The sequence below is a fragment of the Heteronotia binoei genome, chromosome 15, assembly GCF_032191835.1.
Source record: "Heteronotia binoei isolate CCM8104 ecotype False Entrance Well chromosome 15, APGP_CSIRO_Hbin_v1, whole genome shotgun sequence".
Lineage (NCBI taxonomy): Eukaryota > Metazoa > Chordata > Lepidosauria > Squamata > Gekkonidae > Heteronotia > Heteronotia binoei.
This window is the reverse complement of record NC_083237.1, coordinates 43477187-43495366: the sequence shown is the minus strand read 5'-3', so window position 1 is coordinate 43495366 and position 18180 is coordinate 43477187. Positions and strand designations below refer to the sequence as shown.

General features: G+C 42.9%; 1 protein-coding gene and 1 pseudogene across 1 annotated transcript; one reads left to right on the top strand and one right to left on the bottom strand.

Moving 5' to 3' along the window:
- Positions 1-394: 394 nt before the first annotated feature.
- LOC132583608 (olfactory receptor 5V1-like) lies at positions 395-2898 on the bottom strand (annotated as a pseudogene).
- Positions 2899-11930: 9032 nt separating this feature from the next.
- On the top strand, positions 11931-12944 carry LOC132583607 (olfactory receptor 5V1-like). The gene has a single exon (XM_060255229.1). It carries the CDS (start codon positions 11982-11984, stop codon positions 12942-12944), a length of 963 nt encoding a protein of 320 aa, XP_060111212.1. The 5' UTR covers positions 11931-11981.
- The last annotated feature ends 5236 nt before the right edge of the window (positions 12945-18180 follow it).

The following is an 18180-nucleotide window of genomic DNA, read 5'->3' as shown; positions in this document are numbered from 1 at the left end:
ATGTGGGTATCAAGGGTATTGTGGGTAATGTGTGTTTCTGATACACGCACTTGCCAAGCAGACGTAATATCTGAAAATAACAACTGTTGAGCATCTATTGATTTACACCTCAAGTGATATATATTGGGGTTGTCAGCCTCCAGGTAGGACTTGAAGATCTTCCAGAGTTACAATTGTCCATTCTTCAGAAAGCAGCTCCCACAGAGGAAATGGCTCCTTCAAAGGGTGGAATGTGTGGAATTAGAGCCCACTGGGGTCTTTCTGCTCCTCCACTCAAGCTCCAGCATCCCAAAATCTCCAGCAATTTTCCAGCCTAGAGTTGGAAAATGGAGGTGCCCAGGTTATGACAGGAGGAAGCTGTCAAGGGTTAAAAGAATTTGGCTCATACTTAGAGCTAAAGAGATGGTGGCTTCTTGGGACTGAGCACTTGCTTCATAGCATCCTTCATTTCATTGTTCCTCAGGCAGTAGATGATGGGATTCAGCATTGGAGTCACCACATTGTAAAGTACGGAGGCCAGAGTGTCTAAATATGTAGGGTAACTAAAGCCTGGCCAGTTATAATTGAACATCCCACTGCTGAAGAACAAGGTGACCACTGTTAGGTGAGAAGCACAGGTAGAGAAGGCTTTGTGGCGGCCCTGGGATGTACGGATTCTCAAGACCGTATGGGCGACAATATGGGCGTAGGAAACCATGATGCAGAAAAAAGGGCTGATGCCAAGCATGGTTACTACCACTAATGTGATTTGGTTGGGGAAAGTGTCTGTGCAAGAGAGCTTGAGCAACTGGGGGACATCACAGAACACGTGGTCCAGCTTGTGAGAGGCACAGAAGGGCACAAGCGAGGTCATGACTGTGTGCAGGAAAGAGCTGAGGAGGCCGCAAACCCATGAGGCTGCCACCAATTGAGTGCATGATGTTCAGTTCATGAGGAAGGTGTAGGTGAGGGGACGGCAGATGGCGATGTAGCGGTCGTATGCCATCATGGCCAGCAGGAGACACTCAGCTCCCACACTATTATAGCATCTTGACTCTATACTGAGTACATGATTAACATCAGTGTCATAACCATACTGTTTAGGTGGTATTCCTTTGTTTTCTCTGGCAGACACTCTGACCTCAGGCGTTTTGCACCTGACATCTTCAGAGCTTTCCTGCTTTATACTGTCTGAACTGCCAGCTATTTCCTCTCTCTGTCTCAGTGAGGGAGCTTCTCTGTTTGCATCCCTTTGCCCCTCCTCACTTTGTAGAGATAGCTGTAATTCAACACTCTTAGGCATTTCATTGGCATGAATTCTAGTCCAGCTTTCATCCTCACAGAACAAAGCTGCTCTACTCAGTCTTACCATATCATTTGAGTCCACAAACCGATATGCTTTCATGCCATTCTGATAGCCTACAAATAATAGCTTTCTGGCTCTGGCTCCCCCTTTCCTCCTCTTGTCTAGAGGAATATTAACCCATGCCTTAGACCCAAAGATTCTAAGGTAGTCAAGGTTTGGCTTTTTTCCATACAGTACTCTGTATGGTATATCATCCAGAGCCTGAGTCCATAATCTATAATAATAAAACATGCTGTTTTCAATGCTTCTCCCCAATATGCCAATTTGAGTGCACTGTCTGCCAGCAGGGCGTGACACATGGTCTGTAGAGTGCCTCCTTTTCACTCCGTGATGCCATTCTCGGCTGGAGAGGAGACGTTGGCAACTCGGTGATTAATGCCTTCCTCTCTTAGCCAAGCCTCACATTTCTTGCCAATAAATTCACCTCCCATTTCTCTTTGGAGAGCAGCTATTTTGCAGTTTAACTGCCTTTGTACTCTCTTCGCCCAGTACCGGAATGTTGAAAACACATCACATTTTTGCTTAATTGCATACACCCACGCAAAACGACTATAGTCGTCCACTATGATTAATCTGTATCTATTCTTTGATACACTGGGTGCATACGGCCCCACCACATCTGCATGAACTAATTGGAGGGGTCTCTCTGACACCCGGTCACTCTTTTTAGCTACTGGGAATGCCTTGGACTTTGCCTCTTTACACATATTGCAGTCTAGGATCACATTACATGCATCAACCTTTTCCCCTTGCAATATGGCAAGTGTCTTATTGATGGTATTATAGCTTACATGACCCAGATGTCTGTGCAACCTATGAATGCACCTACTGTAGGGTTGCTTATTCCACACTGTCTGTGCCCTTCCCACCGTCTGGTCTAATACATATACATTTTCCTCCAATACACCCTTTGCCAACAGTTTACCTTCTTTTAGTATCTTACAGTCATTAACATCAAAGGATACTGTGAAACCAGCTGCTGCTAACACAGAGACACTTAACAAGCTTGTCTCCAAAGCTGGCACACACAGTACATTAGCAAAGGTATGCTTTAGTCCTGGAAAATACACCGTGCCTTGGCAAAGCACGTCAACCTCCCGGCCGTCTGCTACGCTTACAGTTTTTAGACTTGCCAGCTTAGCGTCCTGCAACAGTTCCTCCTTGCAGCAAAACATCTGCGTTGCTCCAGAGTCTATAATCCATGGCACACTCTGTAGCCCTGAGCCAGTTCTCACCAGAGTTGCTTGCTGGGTCCTTGAAGACTACTGCTGGCCTCTCCTTTGCTGGGGACAACTCCTCCGCAAATGCCTGGCCTGCCCGCAGATGTAACACTTTTTCTTTTTAACTTGTAAAGCTCTCTCCTCTGGCTCTGCCTGCCAGCTGGAAACGATTCCTCCAGGCTTCTGCTTACAGTCCACCGGCTTCTCTCTCCGGTCGCAGTCAGCCTGCTCTTTGCATTCCAGCTGCCTCTGGTCTTCAGCCAGGAGCTTTCCTGTTATGTACGGCAAAGCCAGTCTATCTGCATCCTGGCCCTCAAATGCCATTAAGAGCATGTCAAATCTCTAATGAAGAGAGCTGAGGATTAGGTAGACCTTGTCCTCATCAGGCTTAGCTTTCCCTCGCTGCTCTAACTCCTGGAAACACACAGACATACCGTCAAGGTGGTCCCTCATCAACTCCCCGGCCAGCATTTGTTTCCTATACAGCTTCCGAGTTAGAGATATCAGCGAGCCTGTTGATTTCTGCACATACACAGCCTTGAGGGCTTCCCAAGCCTCCGCGTTCTGGTGCCCTCGAACATGCACCAGCTGGTCATCAGACACACTCAAGATGATTGTGGCAAGAGCCTTCTGGTCCTGGACAGTCTCTGCCGGTGTGGGATCCTTGGGAGGAGCAGACACACAGTCCCACAGCCCCTCTCGCTTCAGGAAATGCTCAAGTCTCAACGACCAAACATTGTAGTTGGTGGTAGTTAGTTTATCCACCAGGACAGTAGCTGCTGCTGTAGCCATCCTGCTCAGCCTCCGACGTTCAGCCACTGCTGGTCCTCTCCTCCAAGACAGCTTCTGGAGCACCTCAGCGTCCTTCTTCACCACCTCTTTCAAAGCTTACTGGCGCAGCGGAAGTGTGCTGGGCCCATAACCCTGTTGATGCGCCAGTGTTTAGTGAGGGTGATCTTAAGTGATGCAAAGAATGACGGCTTGCACACAGTAGTGGTAAAACTACTATATACAATTTATTTACACCTCCACTCTCCAAACCGACAGAATGCTCCACTGCAACACCACCATACATAACCCACACATAGTAAAGTGTCTCTGTACATTTATACAATTCATCTCCCCAGGTGACCAATCATCTAGGTGACAAGAGGTGCTGCTGAGTCATGCTGACATTGTCCAGGCTGATGCAATCTGGCAAGCAGCCACCTCTTGTCACCTAGATGATCTATCTGACAGATCAGTTACTTTCACTTTCCCAGCATGTGCTTAGAAACTGCATTCTCTTTCCATAATACTGACATTTTTTCCCCAACCAGGCCCAAGTTTTTGCTGCAGCTCAGCTTCTTACTGCATTCATCCCTGCTCCCCTTGTAGGTCTGAAAAAACATGGGGGAAACCTGAAAGAAAATCAGAAAAGCAGTGAAAACAGTTACTGTGTGTAAGAGGAGGAAAGCAATGGTGTTATGGTTGTCAGCTCCAGGTTGGGAAATACCTGGAGATTTTGGGGGCCCTGAGGATGGAAGGTTTAGAGGGGGAGGGACCTTAGCAGAGTACTGGAGAGCCAGTTTGGTGTAGTGGTTAAGTGTGTGGACTCTTATCTGAGAGAACCAGGTTTGATTCCCCACTCCTCCACTTGCAGCTGCTGGAATGGCCTTGGGTCAGTCATAGCTCTCACAGAGCTGTCCTTAAAAGGCAGCTTCTGTGAGAGCTCTCTCAGCCCCACCCACCTCACAGGGTGTCTGTTGTGGGGGGGGGGAAGGTAAAGGAGATTGTAAACTGCTCTGAGACTTTGAGATTATAGGACGGGGTATAAATCCAATATCTTCTTCTACTATAATGCCATAAAATAAGCTTTACATACACTTATAATTTCCCATACAAATCTGATGAAAATATCAAATGACCAAACATTATATACAAATGTATGGTAATTACATAGAATTAGAATTAAAACCTGTTTTAAATCTAGCAACTTGAATACAAATGGGTTCTTGATTTGAGATATATAACAGATTTTCCTTAACACCTTGATGTATTGTTTAATCTGTTAAAGGTTCTAATGAATATGTAGCAGTGGCAAAAATATGTAATATTGAATATGTAGTAATGATGAAACTAATTATGTAATCAAAATAGATTAATTATGAAGTTTGAAACTTAAACTTAAAATGTTGGATAAACAATTGTATCCCAATAGATGTAAAAACTATTGTACCTTAAAATTATAACAAAGGGGATGTAATGGAAAACATTTTATGTCTTATACATTTTGAGCCCATTTGAAAGGGGTGGGATATAAATGCAAAGAAAAAAAATTTGTATTGCATGATTGTCCTTGACAAAAGCAGTTATGTGGTATAATCTCCCTTTTTTCTTTCCCTTTTCTTTTCCGTACTCCTACTGTCTTTTAAAATAAATAAATAGATTTTTAAAAGAGAAAAAAGATCAAATCACCGACACAAGACTATACACGTTTTGGCCACAAAGTCCTTCCTCAGTGGTCAATAGTACATAACAGTTTTTAGAAACACATCTGGAAAATCTAAACATTATAAGAGCTTATGTAAAGTTTGTTTTAGATTATCCTTAATGTAATCTGATATTCAGACACTATATTTTTATATTTTTGTGTACCCAATGTAGTAAATATTTATTTTGCTATAAATTTGATTCGCTATATCTTGACCCTTGTAGCATTCTCAATATATTTTGGGCAGAGTTTGTTTCCTCTTCCTCCTTGGTTTGAGCCATTTGTTAAGACCAGATATACTGATGAATACTAATTCCTTGGTTTCCCACTGAATTCTCCCTTAGGATTTTTTTTATTATTCCACAAGCCATAACTTAGAAATAGAGAGTGGAGTAGAATAGTTATGGACTGAATTCCTCCCATCCACTTTGGTTTAGTTTGCAACCTGCATTTGTGTTTTCTTTCTCTGCTTAATTTCAGGGTGCTTCTATTTTTTTTTATTTCAGGTGTCTCTCCTGTGCTCCTTCTGAATCATTTCCTTTCTTTTACTCATCTGTAGCTGGTCGGACATGCCTGGTTCCCCTTCTGCCACTCTCTGCCTTTCTTCCCTTTTATTTCCCCAGCCCCATGTCATCCCAAACAGACTGACTGTCCCTGTCAAAGATACCCATCCCTATAGCATGTAAGATCACTTGCAAGCCATGGTTCCTTGTGATATCTGAACAGTCAATGGATTAAAGCACAGCAGCTTTTCCACCTCCAACAGCAGGAGAAAGGGCCTCTTTTCCCCACTGAAAAGGCTATGAAAGGAACCATGGCACCTGCATGGACAAGTCATACAGGACTAGCATTGCAGAGAGGACTGGAATTGAGCAAGATCAAGCAGAACAGTTGACAGGAACCAACGTTACATTCATGAAACTCGACAATATGCTCTAACCCTCAACATGCCTGCCAGCTTTTTCACTCAACAGTCTCACCCAATTCCTGTCCTTACTGCATCCCCCATCCCACCTGGCTTTTGTCCATGCAGGTCCTATGAGCCATACTGCCTAGCACTTTTGGGTGGTCAAAGGAGAGCCCCCACCTCCCTTTTTTTCACAAGCAGGAAAACTAGCTGGATTCAACCCACATTCTTGCAGCTGCAATGACAGCAGAAAAAAATTGCCTAAACTGCCATTTATTCTAAATGGAGATGGAAAAATAACACCAGGGAGGGTGATATTCAAGGACAAGTATATTTACCAGAAAATCTCACAACGATAAGGTGTCCATAGTGTATTTTCTACATGACACATCCTGTGCTCTGCCTCAGATGAATAAATCCATTTATACTTCAATTGTTATTTTGTATCCAGATTGCCCTACAACTTCTAAAAATATTCCCCTGTCTCTGTTACAGAAGTGAGAGGCACACTATTTAAATCTATTTTGGCACCACGGGGATTATTCCCAACCCAGTCAGCAAGGTTGTTTTCAGTTTCCTGGGAGAGAAAAAAAGACATTCCTTGATTTGGACCCAGAAGATTTCCTAGTTATCTCAACTAAGGCAGCATGGCATGGCCTTCCATAACTGTGCATTGATTTAACACAGAATCAGTCCTTCCAAATAATGTTTCTGAGTAACACACAAGAGGCACAAGAAACCCAATAATAAAATGGGAAGAGCTGATGGGAAGATGCTGATCGGAAGTCGTTCACCATCATGGGGAAACCTGGTCATCCTAGCTGCATGCTTTGTTCTATAACCAAATTTTATTGATGCTACAAGGCCTCAGTTTGAAGAGGCTCTGGCAACAAGCAGCATAGATGGCGAACAGCATAGACGGAGTGAGAACTTCAAACGCTACAGTAAGCAGGGCCGTAGACAGGATTTCATGTTTGGTGGGGTTCACAGCAGGATTTGTTGTTTTTTTTAGGGGGGCACCCAGTTTGGTGGCCCTGCGCTCTTGGCACTGTAAGTTGCCTTGAGTTCCACAAGCTAACCCCCCTTTGCCTGGGCAGTCACAGCAGCTCCCCTCCCCCCTTTCTTATGTGCCCCTCTCATGGCAGAGAGACCGGCAGCAATGCTACTACTTGTTCAAAGTGGCAATGAACAAAGGGGACAGATTGGGGGCCCTCCAATTAAGGGACCATACCGTTGGAAGGGTTTTTTGAAAGGATGGGTCTGCTACCCCCCAGGGCCCTACTGTAACTACAGGCCTGACAGTAAGTCTTCCTATTAGGCAGGGATGGAATTCTGGCAGGAGCTCCTTTGCATATTAGGCCACACACCCCTGATGTAGCCAATCCTCCAAGAGCTTACAAAAAAGAGCCTTGTAAGCTCTTGGAGGATTAACTACATCAGGGGTGTGTGTGGTCTAATATGCAAAGGAGCTCCTGCTAGAATTCCACCCCTGATCTTAGATATAACAGCAGCTGTAAGGGTTGGAAGGTCTATGCAACATCTTTTTGCCACCAAGAGCACCAGTACTCCAGAGGGGGCACTAGAGTAAGAAAGTTGGATAGGCCCGATTCCTCTGTATCCTTCCTCTTGTCTGTTGTGCTGCTATGCCTTTATTTACCCAGATTGCTACCTGGGGTTGTCAAGTCCTCCTGGCAACAGGTGTGGGGAAGAACTTACTGGGTGGTGGGTTCCTTTGCTAAAAATGCACTGATGTCACTGGTGATGTACTATCATCTCTTCCTGTGCACACCAGAGTTGATGTCAGCATGTCAACAGCTTTCTTGGCAGCACTCTGGCATTTGGACAAAACACTGCCATAGAGTTTTGTCCAAGTATTCCTGGTGTCTCCCAGCAACATGCTGATGTCACTTCAAGGCACATTGGGATTGATGTCAGCATAATGGGATGCTGATGTCCACCCCCCCCCCCCCATTTTCATACTATCCCTCCCCAGTCAACCAGCTGAGTAGCAACAAGGAGCACCAGCTGGAGACAAGGGACCCTGCTGCTCTCAGAGGCTTCCTTCCTGCTAGCTGCCTCTTCCTGCTTTTCTGTTTTATTTCCACAACTGTGCTGTCAGCATCTCTCTCCATCCTAGACCAGAATTCCTGCTGTACCTTTCCTGTCATAGTATGGAGTTCCTTCGCACTAAAGGACATCTATTTCATTCCTAAAGCAGCCTTCGCTTTACCTTCACCCATACAAATTGCAGACCTGTGCAAAGCATGGTGGAGTTGCAGCTGACTTTGCACAGGTGCATGCATGTGCGCGCACACACACACACACACACATTACCAATGATCACAGTTGGTTCTAATTTTCTTTCTGTACACTCAACATGTTCCCTCATATTAGGAGATTGTGTGATTCTTTCCCATTTATCACAGCTGCTGATAACACAGCAAGGAATTGTCTAGAGCAGGGGTGGCCAACAGTAGCTCTCCAGATGTTTTTGCCTACAACTCCCATCAGCCCCAGCCAGCATGGCCAATGGCTGGGGCTGATGGGAGTTGTAGGCAAAAAACATCTGGAGAGCTATCGTTGGCCACCCCTGGCCTAGAGCTTGGCAATGTGGAAAACAGGGCTTCGCAGCTGCTTGTCAGTTTCAGAAAAAGTCTGGTAAGTTTCAACAGTGGGTTTCCCACCTTTGCCTGCCTTCCTTTCTACTTCCTTTCATTCAAAGAACTAAGCTAAAATGTATACACAAAAACAGAACCATGAGGATTTAAATGGAAGGTATTTGCTAGATGCTACTGTGCAGCTGCAATAGGGCAAATGCATATATATTGTTTCGACACCACCCACCACCTACTACATGTCACAAATCACATTATACTCTGATTTAGTAAAGTGTGCTTTTGTCATAGCTGCAGAATAAATACACCAGAGGAAAAAGAATGGTGCATAAGGTAGGCACAGAATCCAAAGACAAGATTAAAGGTTTACTGCTCTGAAAATCTGCAGTAAGATATACGTGTATAATGGGCCAAAGTCAAACTGAAAGCTTTTGCAGGTGATTCACCCAGTTCTGATGGGAAAATTGATTACTTTCCCCAGAAAGCTAGAGAAAGACTACAGTAGTCTATAAAGAATCAAGAAGAGGAAAGTGATGACAAAGTAGAAAGAAAACTAAGGTCAGTTTTGCATGAAAAAGGAAAGTCAATGAAAAGAAAGAGCTGGCCATTTTTGAAGGAAACAGAAAGGATTCTCATATATACAGGTAATGGAAGGCTTTGGAAGCCTTCTTTAACTGAGGATAGTCCCAAATCTTCCAGCGTAGTCAGAAAAGCTAGCTTTATTGATAGACAGAAACAGTAGCGATACACGTCTGTGTCAGAACTGGCTCACCTTTGGGGTGGCCAGTACTTATACCTTATCTTGGGCTGTTTGGCTCACTAAAAATACAGTGCAAAAAGCCCACACAAAGCAGAACAAATTGGTTCCCAACTTCTCACCAACACCTTTCATGCCTTAAATATTAAGCAGTGTGAGCTGCCTCTGGGATAAGATAAAGCGGCCTTGAGACAGCAGCTTCGGTCTCCTCCTCAAGGTAGAAACAGACACTTGTGATTATTTCAATGGACAGACCAAAGCAGGCACAGTGCACCCTCCCCCATTCTTAGGATACAACATACAACATACAGAATTATAAAAATGGCAAGGAGCACCTTGACACAAAACCAAAAATATAAAAAACTGTGATTACAATTTTATAATACATATTACTGTCAGTTGAAATCCAACAAATGCACTCTATTTCTGAACAGCATCTTCAGTTCTATATTTAGCTGACCATTTTTTGCCATTCTCAGATGTTTCTCACACTTTGATCCCAATATATATTATATCTATTGATATGCATTGTACTAATTCTAATTTACTAGAGGCCATATTAATCTGTAGCTTCTTAAGGAGCTGCCTGTATGTGAATCAAGCCTGACCAGTGACCCAGAACAATTTGAATATATAGATTTCTGTAATTGCTTCTCATTTACTTTGGTAAAAGTCCCAGAGAGTAGCTGGAGAACATGCATAAGTAGAGGTTACAAAAACATGATCAGATTGGACTGAAAGTTCCCTAAAATGGAAAATGCTACTCAGGGAAAAAAAAATTGAAAGAGCTAATGCTGTCATATTGCACCAAATAGTGCCTATATTTATTGCATTATGGGAGATGATGCTATCTTGGGTTTAGTTATGCTAACTATGAAATCTTCTGGGTGTAAATTAAGGAACTTCATTTTTCCAGAAAAAGAAAACAAATCATTTAAGTGGATTGGGATTTATGTACTGATTCCTGGGTAAATCAATCCCCGTGGCACCAAGGTATCTTTATAAAGTCTGTCTCTCACTTATGTAACAGAGATGGGAATATTTTTTAAAAAAATTGATGCCAATCTAAATACAAAACAGCAAGTGAAATATACATGGACTTATTCATGTGGTGTGAAGCAGAACAGAGGAAGCATTGTATTGAAAACAGAAAATGGAGACTCCATTATGGTGAGATTCTTTGGTAATATATTTCTATAATGCCATTTCCTTTCTACCATCTTGTCTGTCTGTCCATCTCTGTTTCATTTTGCATTATTTTGTCATCTCCATTTAGAATGAAAGGTCTGTACATCAATGTAAGCATGGTCAGCTACAACACAGTGGGTTGGAGCCAAAGTTTTTCTGCTGATGAAAAAGGGAGGAGGGGGTTGGCTTTGACTACCCATAGTTCATGGGACCGTCATGGACAACAGCCAGGTAGGGGCAGGGAGAAGATAGAATTTGGGGAGTTTGAATGAAAAGTGACATACTGACTGGATCCACCCCAGTACTGCAAAATGATCATCTGGCAGAAATGTTGAGGATTAGAGCATAAATCCTGTGCTTTTCTGCTTGAAGTTCTCCCACCCCACCAACCCCATAGACCTCATTCTGTGTGGTTTTTATCTGTGGATCTTCCACAATACCCTTCATAGCTTTTGCAGTGGTCAAAAAGGGCCTTTTCTTCCTTGGCCATTCATGGAAGAGCTAGTGGATTCCAACCCATTCCGAGTTCATGAAACCATCATTTGTGTGTGACAAGGAGAAAGTTCAGTCTCCTGATGCACTACAGGAACAGATGTCTGTTGACAGGGTACAGTCAGAGCTTTTCACATGGAGCTTTCCCCAAGGTGTGGGTGCTGAACTGCTGCACAGAGAAACAAGGAGGACACGGCACACCAATGGAAAATGACATTGTCAGGAAGCTTGGGGCAGGTGGGCAAGGGAAACTGCAGCTCTCAGCGCCCATGCTGCAAGAAACCTCAAAAGACACTGTTTGTCTTATAGGGGTGAAGAGGCCGGATGTGAAGGAAAGCTAACAGGCTTAAAGGAAGAGGGTGGCAGAAGATGAACCAGCCACAACTAACTAGCCACAAATGTGTACAAGATTTTTGGAGGAGCAGGAGAGAGACACCCAGAATAAAAAGAGACATGCAGATGAGTTAAAGAGAGAGAGGGAAGATAAATGCAGATTTTAAGAAGGAGCTAATGGGGCACATTCTGGAATAGAAGGAACCGAGGTCCTAGTGGTTCTACTTCACTTTCTCTTTGGGTGAAAAAAAAATGAACACATTTATTTAAGCATGTGTATAGGGAGTATGCTCTTTCCTAGAAAATAACTTCAAAATGAGACTCCAATTGGATTCCTACACAGCCAGGACTTGCCATTTTTGACTCAGTATAGGTACTAATAACTTGGTTGTTACCTTTCTTATTAGTCAAAGGAACTTTCTTTAAAAATCAAATGATGGCTTTCAAAAATATTTGATTGACAGGGTGCTTTTAGCATCTAGGATCTAGTCTCAAAGGTTGCATTTAAAACGGTAGCCACTTTCCTCATAGCATGTATGTTGCTCTTCCAATGAATAGCCTGTTACAAAAGTCAAAAGTGAAACCTTCACAAAATTGTTTTCCAACCTTCTTCTCCATTTCAGATGCAAGATGTGATCCTTGAAGGAGCCGATGGAAAATCAAACAGAAATCAAAGAATTTGTCTTCCTGGGTTTTTCAAACTTCCCAGAGCCCCAATCTTTGTTCTTCCTTGTGTTTCTGACCATGTACGTCACCACCTTGTTTGGAAATGGCCTCATCCTGGCCACTGCTTTTCTGGATTCCAGCCTTCAGACGCCCATGTACTATTTCATCCGGCATCTCTCCTTCCTGGACATGTGCTACACTACAGTCACTCTTCCCCATATGCTGAAAAACTTGTTGGCAGAGTCCTCAAAGGCCATTTCCTTTGAGGGCTGCCTGGTCCAGGTTTACTTCCTGGTGGCCTTTGTGGGAGTAGAGTGCCTCCTGCTGGCCGTGATGGCATATGACCGCTACGTCGCCATCTGCCGTCCCCTCACTTACACCCTCCTCATGAACCAAACATTATGTGCCCAGTTGGTGGTGGCCTCATGGATTTGCGGCCTCCTCAACTCTGTCCTGCACACAGCCATGACCTCTCTTGTGCCCTTCTGTGCCACTCACAAACTGGACCATTTGTTCTGTGATGTCCCCCAGCTGCTTAAGCTGTCTTGCGCGGACACTTTCCCCAACCAAATCACTTTGTTGGTGGTAACCATGCTGCTTGGGGTCAGCCCTTTCTTCTGCATTGTGGTTTCTTACATCCATATTGTCGCGGCAGTCTTGAGGATCCGCACATCCCAGGGTCGCCGCAAAGCCTTCTCCACATGTGCATCTCACCTCACAGTGGTCACCTTATTCTACACCACTTGCATGTTTAATTATAACCGACCCAGTTCTAAACACCCAGCATATATTGACACTCTGGCTTCGGTGCTTTACAATGTAGTGACCCCAATGCTGAACCCTATCATCTACTGCCTGAGAAACAAGGAAATGAAGGAGGCTCTCAAACGAGTGCTCAGTCCCAAAAGGTCACTGTTCCTGTGGTCCAATAGTGGGCCAAATTCCTAAAAGCTCACTTCACTGCTGGAGAATATTGTAGGTCTGTCAATGACATATGCTAAGAACCTCAGACATACCACTAATATCTTCACATTGTGTGTTTCCTGAACTGTAAAGCACATCACATATGGCCATATGTTCCCTTCCTCTTATATTATGAAACTATTTTATCCACTGGACCTTCACACTGATTACTCCCACCCACATCTGTTCTTCCTGAAATCTAAGGACCAAGTGGTTTGTGATGGCAAGGATTTACCTGTATTCACCCACATGTGGGGTAGGGATCTTTCCTTTTTTTTACACAGCAATAAAGCATGCAAGGAAGGGGGAGTTTTCACAAGTGTATATTTTGGTGTAGTAGTCAAGCGTACGAACTCTTCTCTGGGAGAACCAGGTTTGATTCCCTACTCCACTTGCAGCTGCTAGAATGGCCTTGGGTCAGCCATAGCACTCTGCGAGAGCTCTCTTAGCCCCACCTACCTCACAGGGTGTCTGTTGTGGATATGGGGAAGGTAAAGGAGATTGTAAGCCACTCTGAGACTCTGAGATTCAGAGTATAGGGTTGGGTATAAATCCAGTATCTTCTTCTACATGGTTCCCCACCCCCACCCCCAAACACACACAGTAAAATGTACTCTGGCCCTTTTTCTTTCAGAAATCTCATCAAGACATACTTATGGAGCTAACCCAAAAAGATCTACACAGAAGTTTCTCCCATTTAATTCAGTGGAGTTTACACCCAGGAAAGTGCTTTTAGGGTTGCAGCCAATGGCCTCCCAAGAATTATTAGCAAGAGGGTTTTTTTCATCTGAGGCTTTGATACTCTCTCCTCCTTCAACAACTAAGAATCTTGGGGTACCTTACAAAAATATATCACAGCATAAGCTTTTTGAGACCCATAGAGGACCTTTGTGTATGTTTAAATGTATTTTTAGTGTCATTTTATTTATACTGAGGTCCCTCCCCAACATTTACTGAATAGAAGAAATGCAATTGGGACCCTTTTAAAAAAAATTAAATATGTTCCTTCACACTTTTTGGGTTCTACCAAGGTCTTGTCCTTCAGCGTGTACAGCCTATCACAGGCTTCTTGTGGGCGCAGCCCACAGCAGTGATATGATCAATGGGCACTGGGCAGAACTATACACAAGTTAACCAATAACCGGAGTAGTTAGTTCTAAATGGAAAATGTTGCACGTTCAGGTACCCTAATTTCCAGTTAGATGCATCAGGCAGCAATTAATCAAAGCAAAAGACCACCTAAGTTTTGTGGGGGGGGGGGCACAGCCAACAGTACACAATGTTGATCTTGATAGATCAATGATTTGTGTGTAGGGAAGTGGTATTACAAAAAGGTATTCCAAACCACAGATGCCTTCTATTTAAAAGTAGCACACAGAGGAAACTTACAACTGAGAATGAATTGCAGAAGTAAGATGATTAAAATAAGTGGTTTATACCACCTGTAAAAAGGAGCAGTGACTTCTGGTAGTGAGCTAACTGCTCTGGGTCACACAAGATAGCAGGGGGTGGGAGGAAATATATCATTTTTTTAAAAAGACCAAAATTACAGCCATTGTTCATGTATTGAATAGTTTCTTTTTATTTCATTGTTCTTCCCAGCATAGACCCTCAGCAGCTTACAAGATACGAGGAAAAAATACAGTTTACAACAATGCAATTTAAATAAGGGGGGGGGATCAAGAAAGTAAACAGTATGCCAAGATGCAGTGAAGTGTCAGACTGGGTGATGTGGGAAATCCCCAGTTTTCTGTGAAGCACAATCCCAACTCAATTCTGTGACACAAAAAGGGGAAATCAGCCCCATATATGGGCAGAAATGGCCAATATTGCTCCATAAACTGGGCTTCACCATGTAAGAATTTGCCATTCGCAGCCTGAGAACTGCTGAAGTAAATGTAGTACAGTAAACTGAAGATGATCCTCCAAAAAAGCTTCCCCCAGGAAAACACCAACTGAACAATATTTTGGATTGTTGTAACCCACCCTGAGCCTTGCCATACAGGGAGGGGTGGGCTAGAAATTTAATAAAATAAGTGATTTTTTAAAAAGTTCTTGCTGGAATCCACAGAACAGCTTAGTTTGGTTGCTCCCAAGAAGCCAGAAATGATGGCTCTGGTCTGGAGAATGTATAGGGTGTTCCGGAGCTATTTTGCTTTTCATAGTCATGTCCTCTGGAAATGCTGGAAGGTTGTTTTGACCCAAACAGCCCCACCCTAGCCATACAGCACTATCTCAATGAGTACCAGAGAGTGCTGCAGTTAGAGTGAGTCTTCACGGCGTTTTTGAGGGAGGGAAAGCTTAGTGTTCCATCTTTCTACTGATCACCCTGAAAGAAATACTTGCCCTAGTTTTTTCCCCCCAGGGAAATGTTTTCCCCCAGAGAACTATGCACTGTTAGCAAATACATGGAGCATGTGCCTCAGTTGAGACAATGGGGCAGGGAAGGAATGAGAGGCCTGTCACCCACAAACATGGAAGCCTACCCAGTCCTTCAGCAGCTCAAAAAACAAAACAGAACAAACACACCCCTCTTAATCCCCAAACTCTAGCAGACAAAACCTTTCATGTTTTCTTAGAAACAAAGAGTGTTTCAGCTTTGATGTTGTTCTGTAGCCTCCCAAAAGGCAGCCAGAATTGGGACCAAGTTTTCCAAACCAAAGAATGTCCACACCTCAGAACCTTTCAGAGATAGGAGAGGTTTTCAGGCAAATAGCAGAAATTATTGGGTTGGATCCAGACAACTTTTTCACTGGAAAAACCATCCCAAAAAGTCTATTCTGGGGATCCTAGGACCAGCATGGACAAAAGCCCTTTGAGTGAGTTTGAGTAAAAACGATAACTGGATCTAAGCCATTATTTCACCGAGAAGAGGAAGTACTAGTCTGGCATTTGTTATCTCTATTCAAAGCGAAGGCTTCCTCAGGCTTTATCCTCACAGGAAACAGCACTCATGCAAGCACACTATCCCATATACAGTATGGAGAGTGAGGCTTGTTTGGGTGTTATCACCTGGAAATGTGTGGAGAATCCTTCAACCTCAGAGACCATCTTCTCCAGGAAACATAGCTCCCCAAGACAGAACTTACCTGTTGTCTTGAAATCATTTGGGGGCAGTTCTGGAACAGATTGCTCTTTTCTCAAAATATTGGTTGGTGTTTCCTCCCCAAAAGCCCCATTCTAATCAGTGAGATTTTTTTTAACAAATTACAGAGAAATGCAACAGTTAGAATGGGACTTCCCAGGAATATCTTGGAGAAAGGCTAGAATTTTTTTTGTCCTTTGCAAAAGATCCCCAGAACACCTATTAACAGGTTTGGATCTAGCTATTTTTCTACAGGAGGGATTTTCTATTTAGCCAATGAAAACAGTATGCTAGGGATCAGAGGACTTGCATGAACAAAAAATTGTGGGATAAAGTGAAGAACTGAACAAGCTTTAATGAAAAGAATGGCTGGATTTGAAAAAAAAATTGTTAAGTTACCATGGATGGGTGAGCTTGAGCCAGTCACTCTTTTCCTGTCCAACCTACCTCACGGGGTTGTTGTTGTCAGGATGATAATAATAGGAGGGGAAGAACAGTGTTGTAAGCCACTTTTGATTCCATCGGGTGGGGGGAGAAGTGTATAAATATTTTTATCCCACTCTTCCTCCAAGAACCTCAGAGTGCCTCCTCAATTTTTCCTTACAACCTCCCTGTGAGGTAAGCTACACTGATGCCTTGATTAGTCCAAGGTTACCTACTATGCTTCATGGCACAGTAAAGATGTGAACTGCAATCTAGCATTCTAACCATTAAGCAACACTTTCCTGAACTAACATATGCCATTGTTCCATTATCTAAATTCCTAGATGACAATAAGCGAGCAAATTGAAACCTGATATGCTAAAGAGAAACAGTCCTGTCCTGGTACTAGAAAACAGCAGCAATGAAGTTTCCGCATGCTTTGACCCTCAACAAGGAAGCACTCACTGTTTAATACTTACAGGAAACGTGCTTCTGTTGAGGTGACAAATTAATGGGAATGGATCTGGTGAAACCAGCCCAAGTTGAAGTAAACCTCAAAATTTCTCAAATCATGTGATGGCTAAAATCCTTCACTTTCTCCTGACAGTTAGCTCCCAAGCAACAACATCTAAACATTTCAATATATTCTTATGATGCTCTCTATTTTGGCCACTGTGTGACACAAAGTGTTGGACTGGATGGGCCATTGGCCTGATGCAACATGGCTTCTCTTGTGTTCTTATGTCTTGTGTTCTTATGTCTGTCTTTGGACGCTGTTCCTAAAGTGGAAAAAAGACAGGTTTCGATTCTGTTCCCTTGAAGCTGTGAAGTGTTGCGAGCAAAAATTATATTTTGTCAGCCAAAAGAGCTATTAGCATTAAAATTGTGAGCAAGGCTACATTTGACTGTTGCATAAATCAGAGGGGGTTTTTTAGAAGATTGTTACCATAACCTTTTAACCATTGACTTTTTTAAACTATATTTTAAGAATGGTTTAATCATTATAAATGGAGACAGAATTGACATTACAGAAATTTTAAATTTAACATTTCTTCCTTTCTGTTTTCCAGAGACTGTAAACACTGTCAATATTAATATTATTCCCATTAGACATATGCAGTTTAATTCTCATTAAGTTCTTCAGGTGATCTGTATCTAGCCGATTTCTAATCTCAGTTTTAATAGCATTCATCAGCTAAAACCTGTCTCGCAATCTACACTTGAGGTTTGAAAAGTTCCACAAACATCTAGGAGTTTTGTTCACTGAATTGTTCTTGTTGCCATTGCCCCAGCTTTTATCTTCTCTGCCATGATTAATTTGAAGTCTGAATACTCTTTATGAAGTTTCTTATCATGATTGTTCATCTTTTTGGAGCAAAATGCAGTAATGCTTGTCTAATCTTGAAAGCTCTTGATTCTCAAAAGAAAAGTGGTCCAGGCTAGAGAGGTTTGATAAACAGTCTTTGTCAAATTCGCACCAATTAATTCAGTCTCTGGAAATCTTTTATCCATGTGGTCACAAGTTTGCCTAATAAAATACAGAATGGCACTGATATTTAGTTTAAGAGCTGTAATATAAAATCACCAGCAAAAACTGCTTTATGAAAGTCACACCACCAGTTCATCTGAATTTGATGTATATAATAAGTGTTTTTGATAGCATTTTTTGCCACATGGTCATGAATTTCCTACAGACAGCTTGGATACATTAAA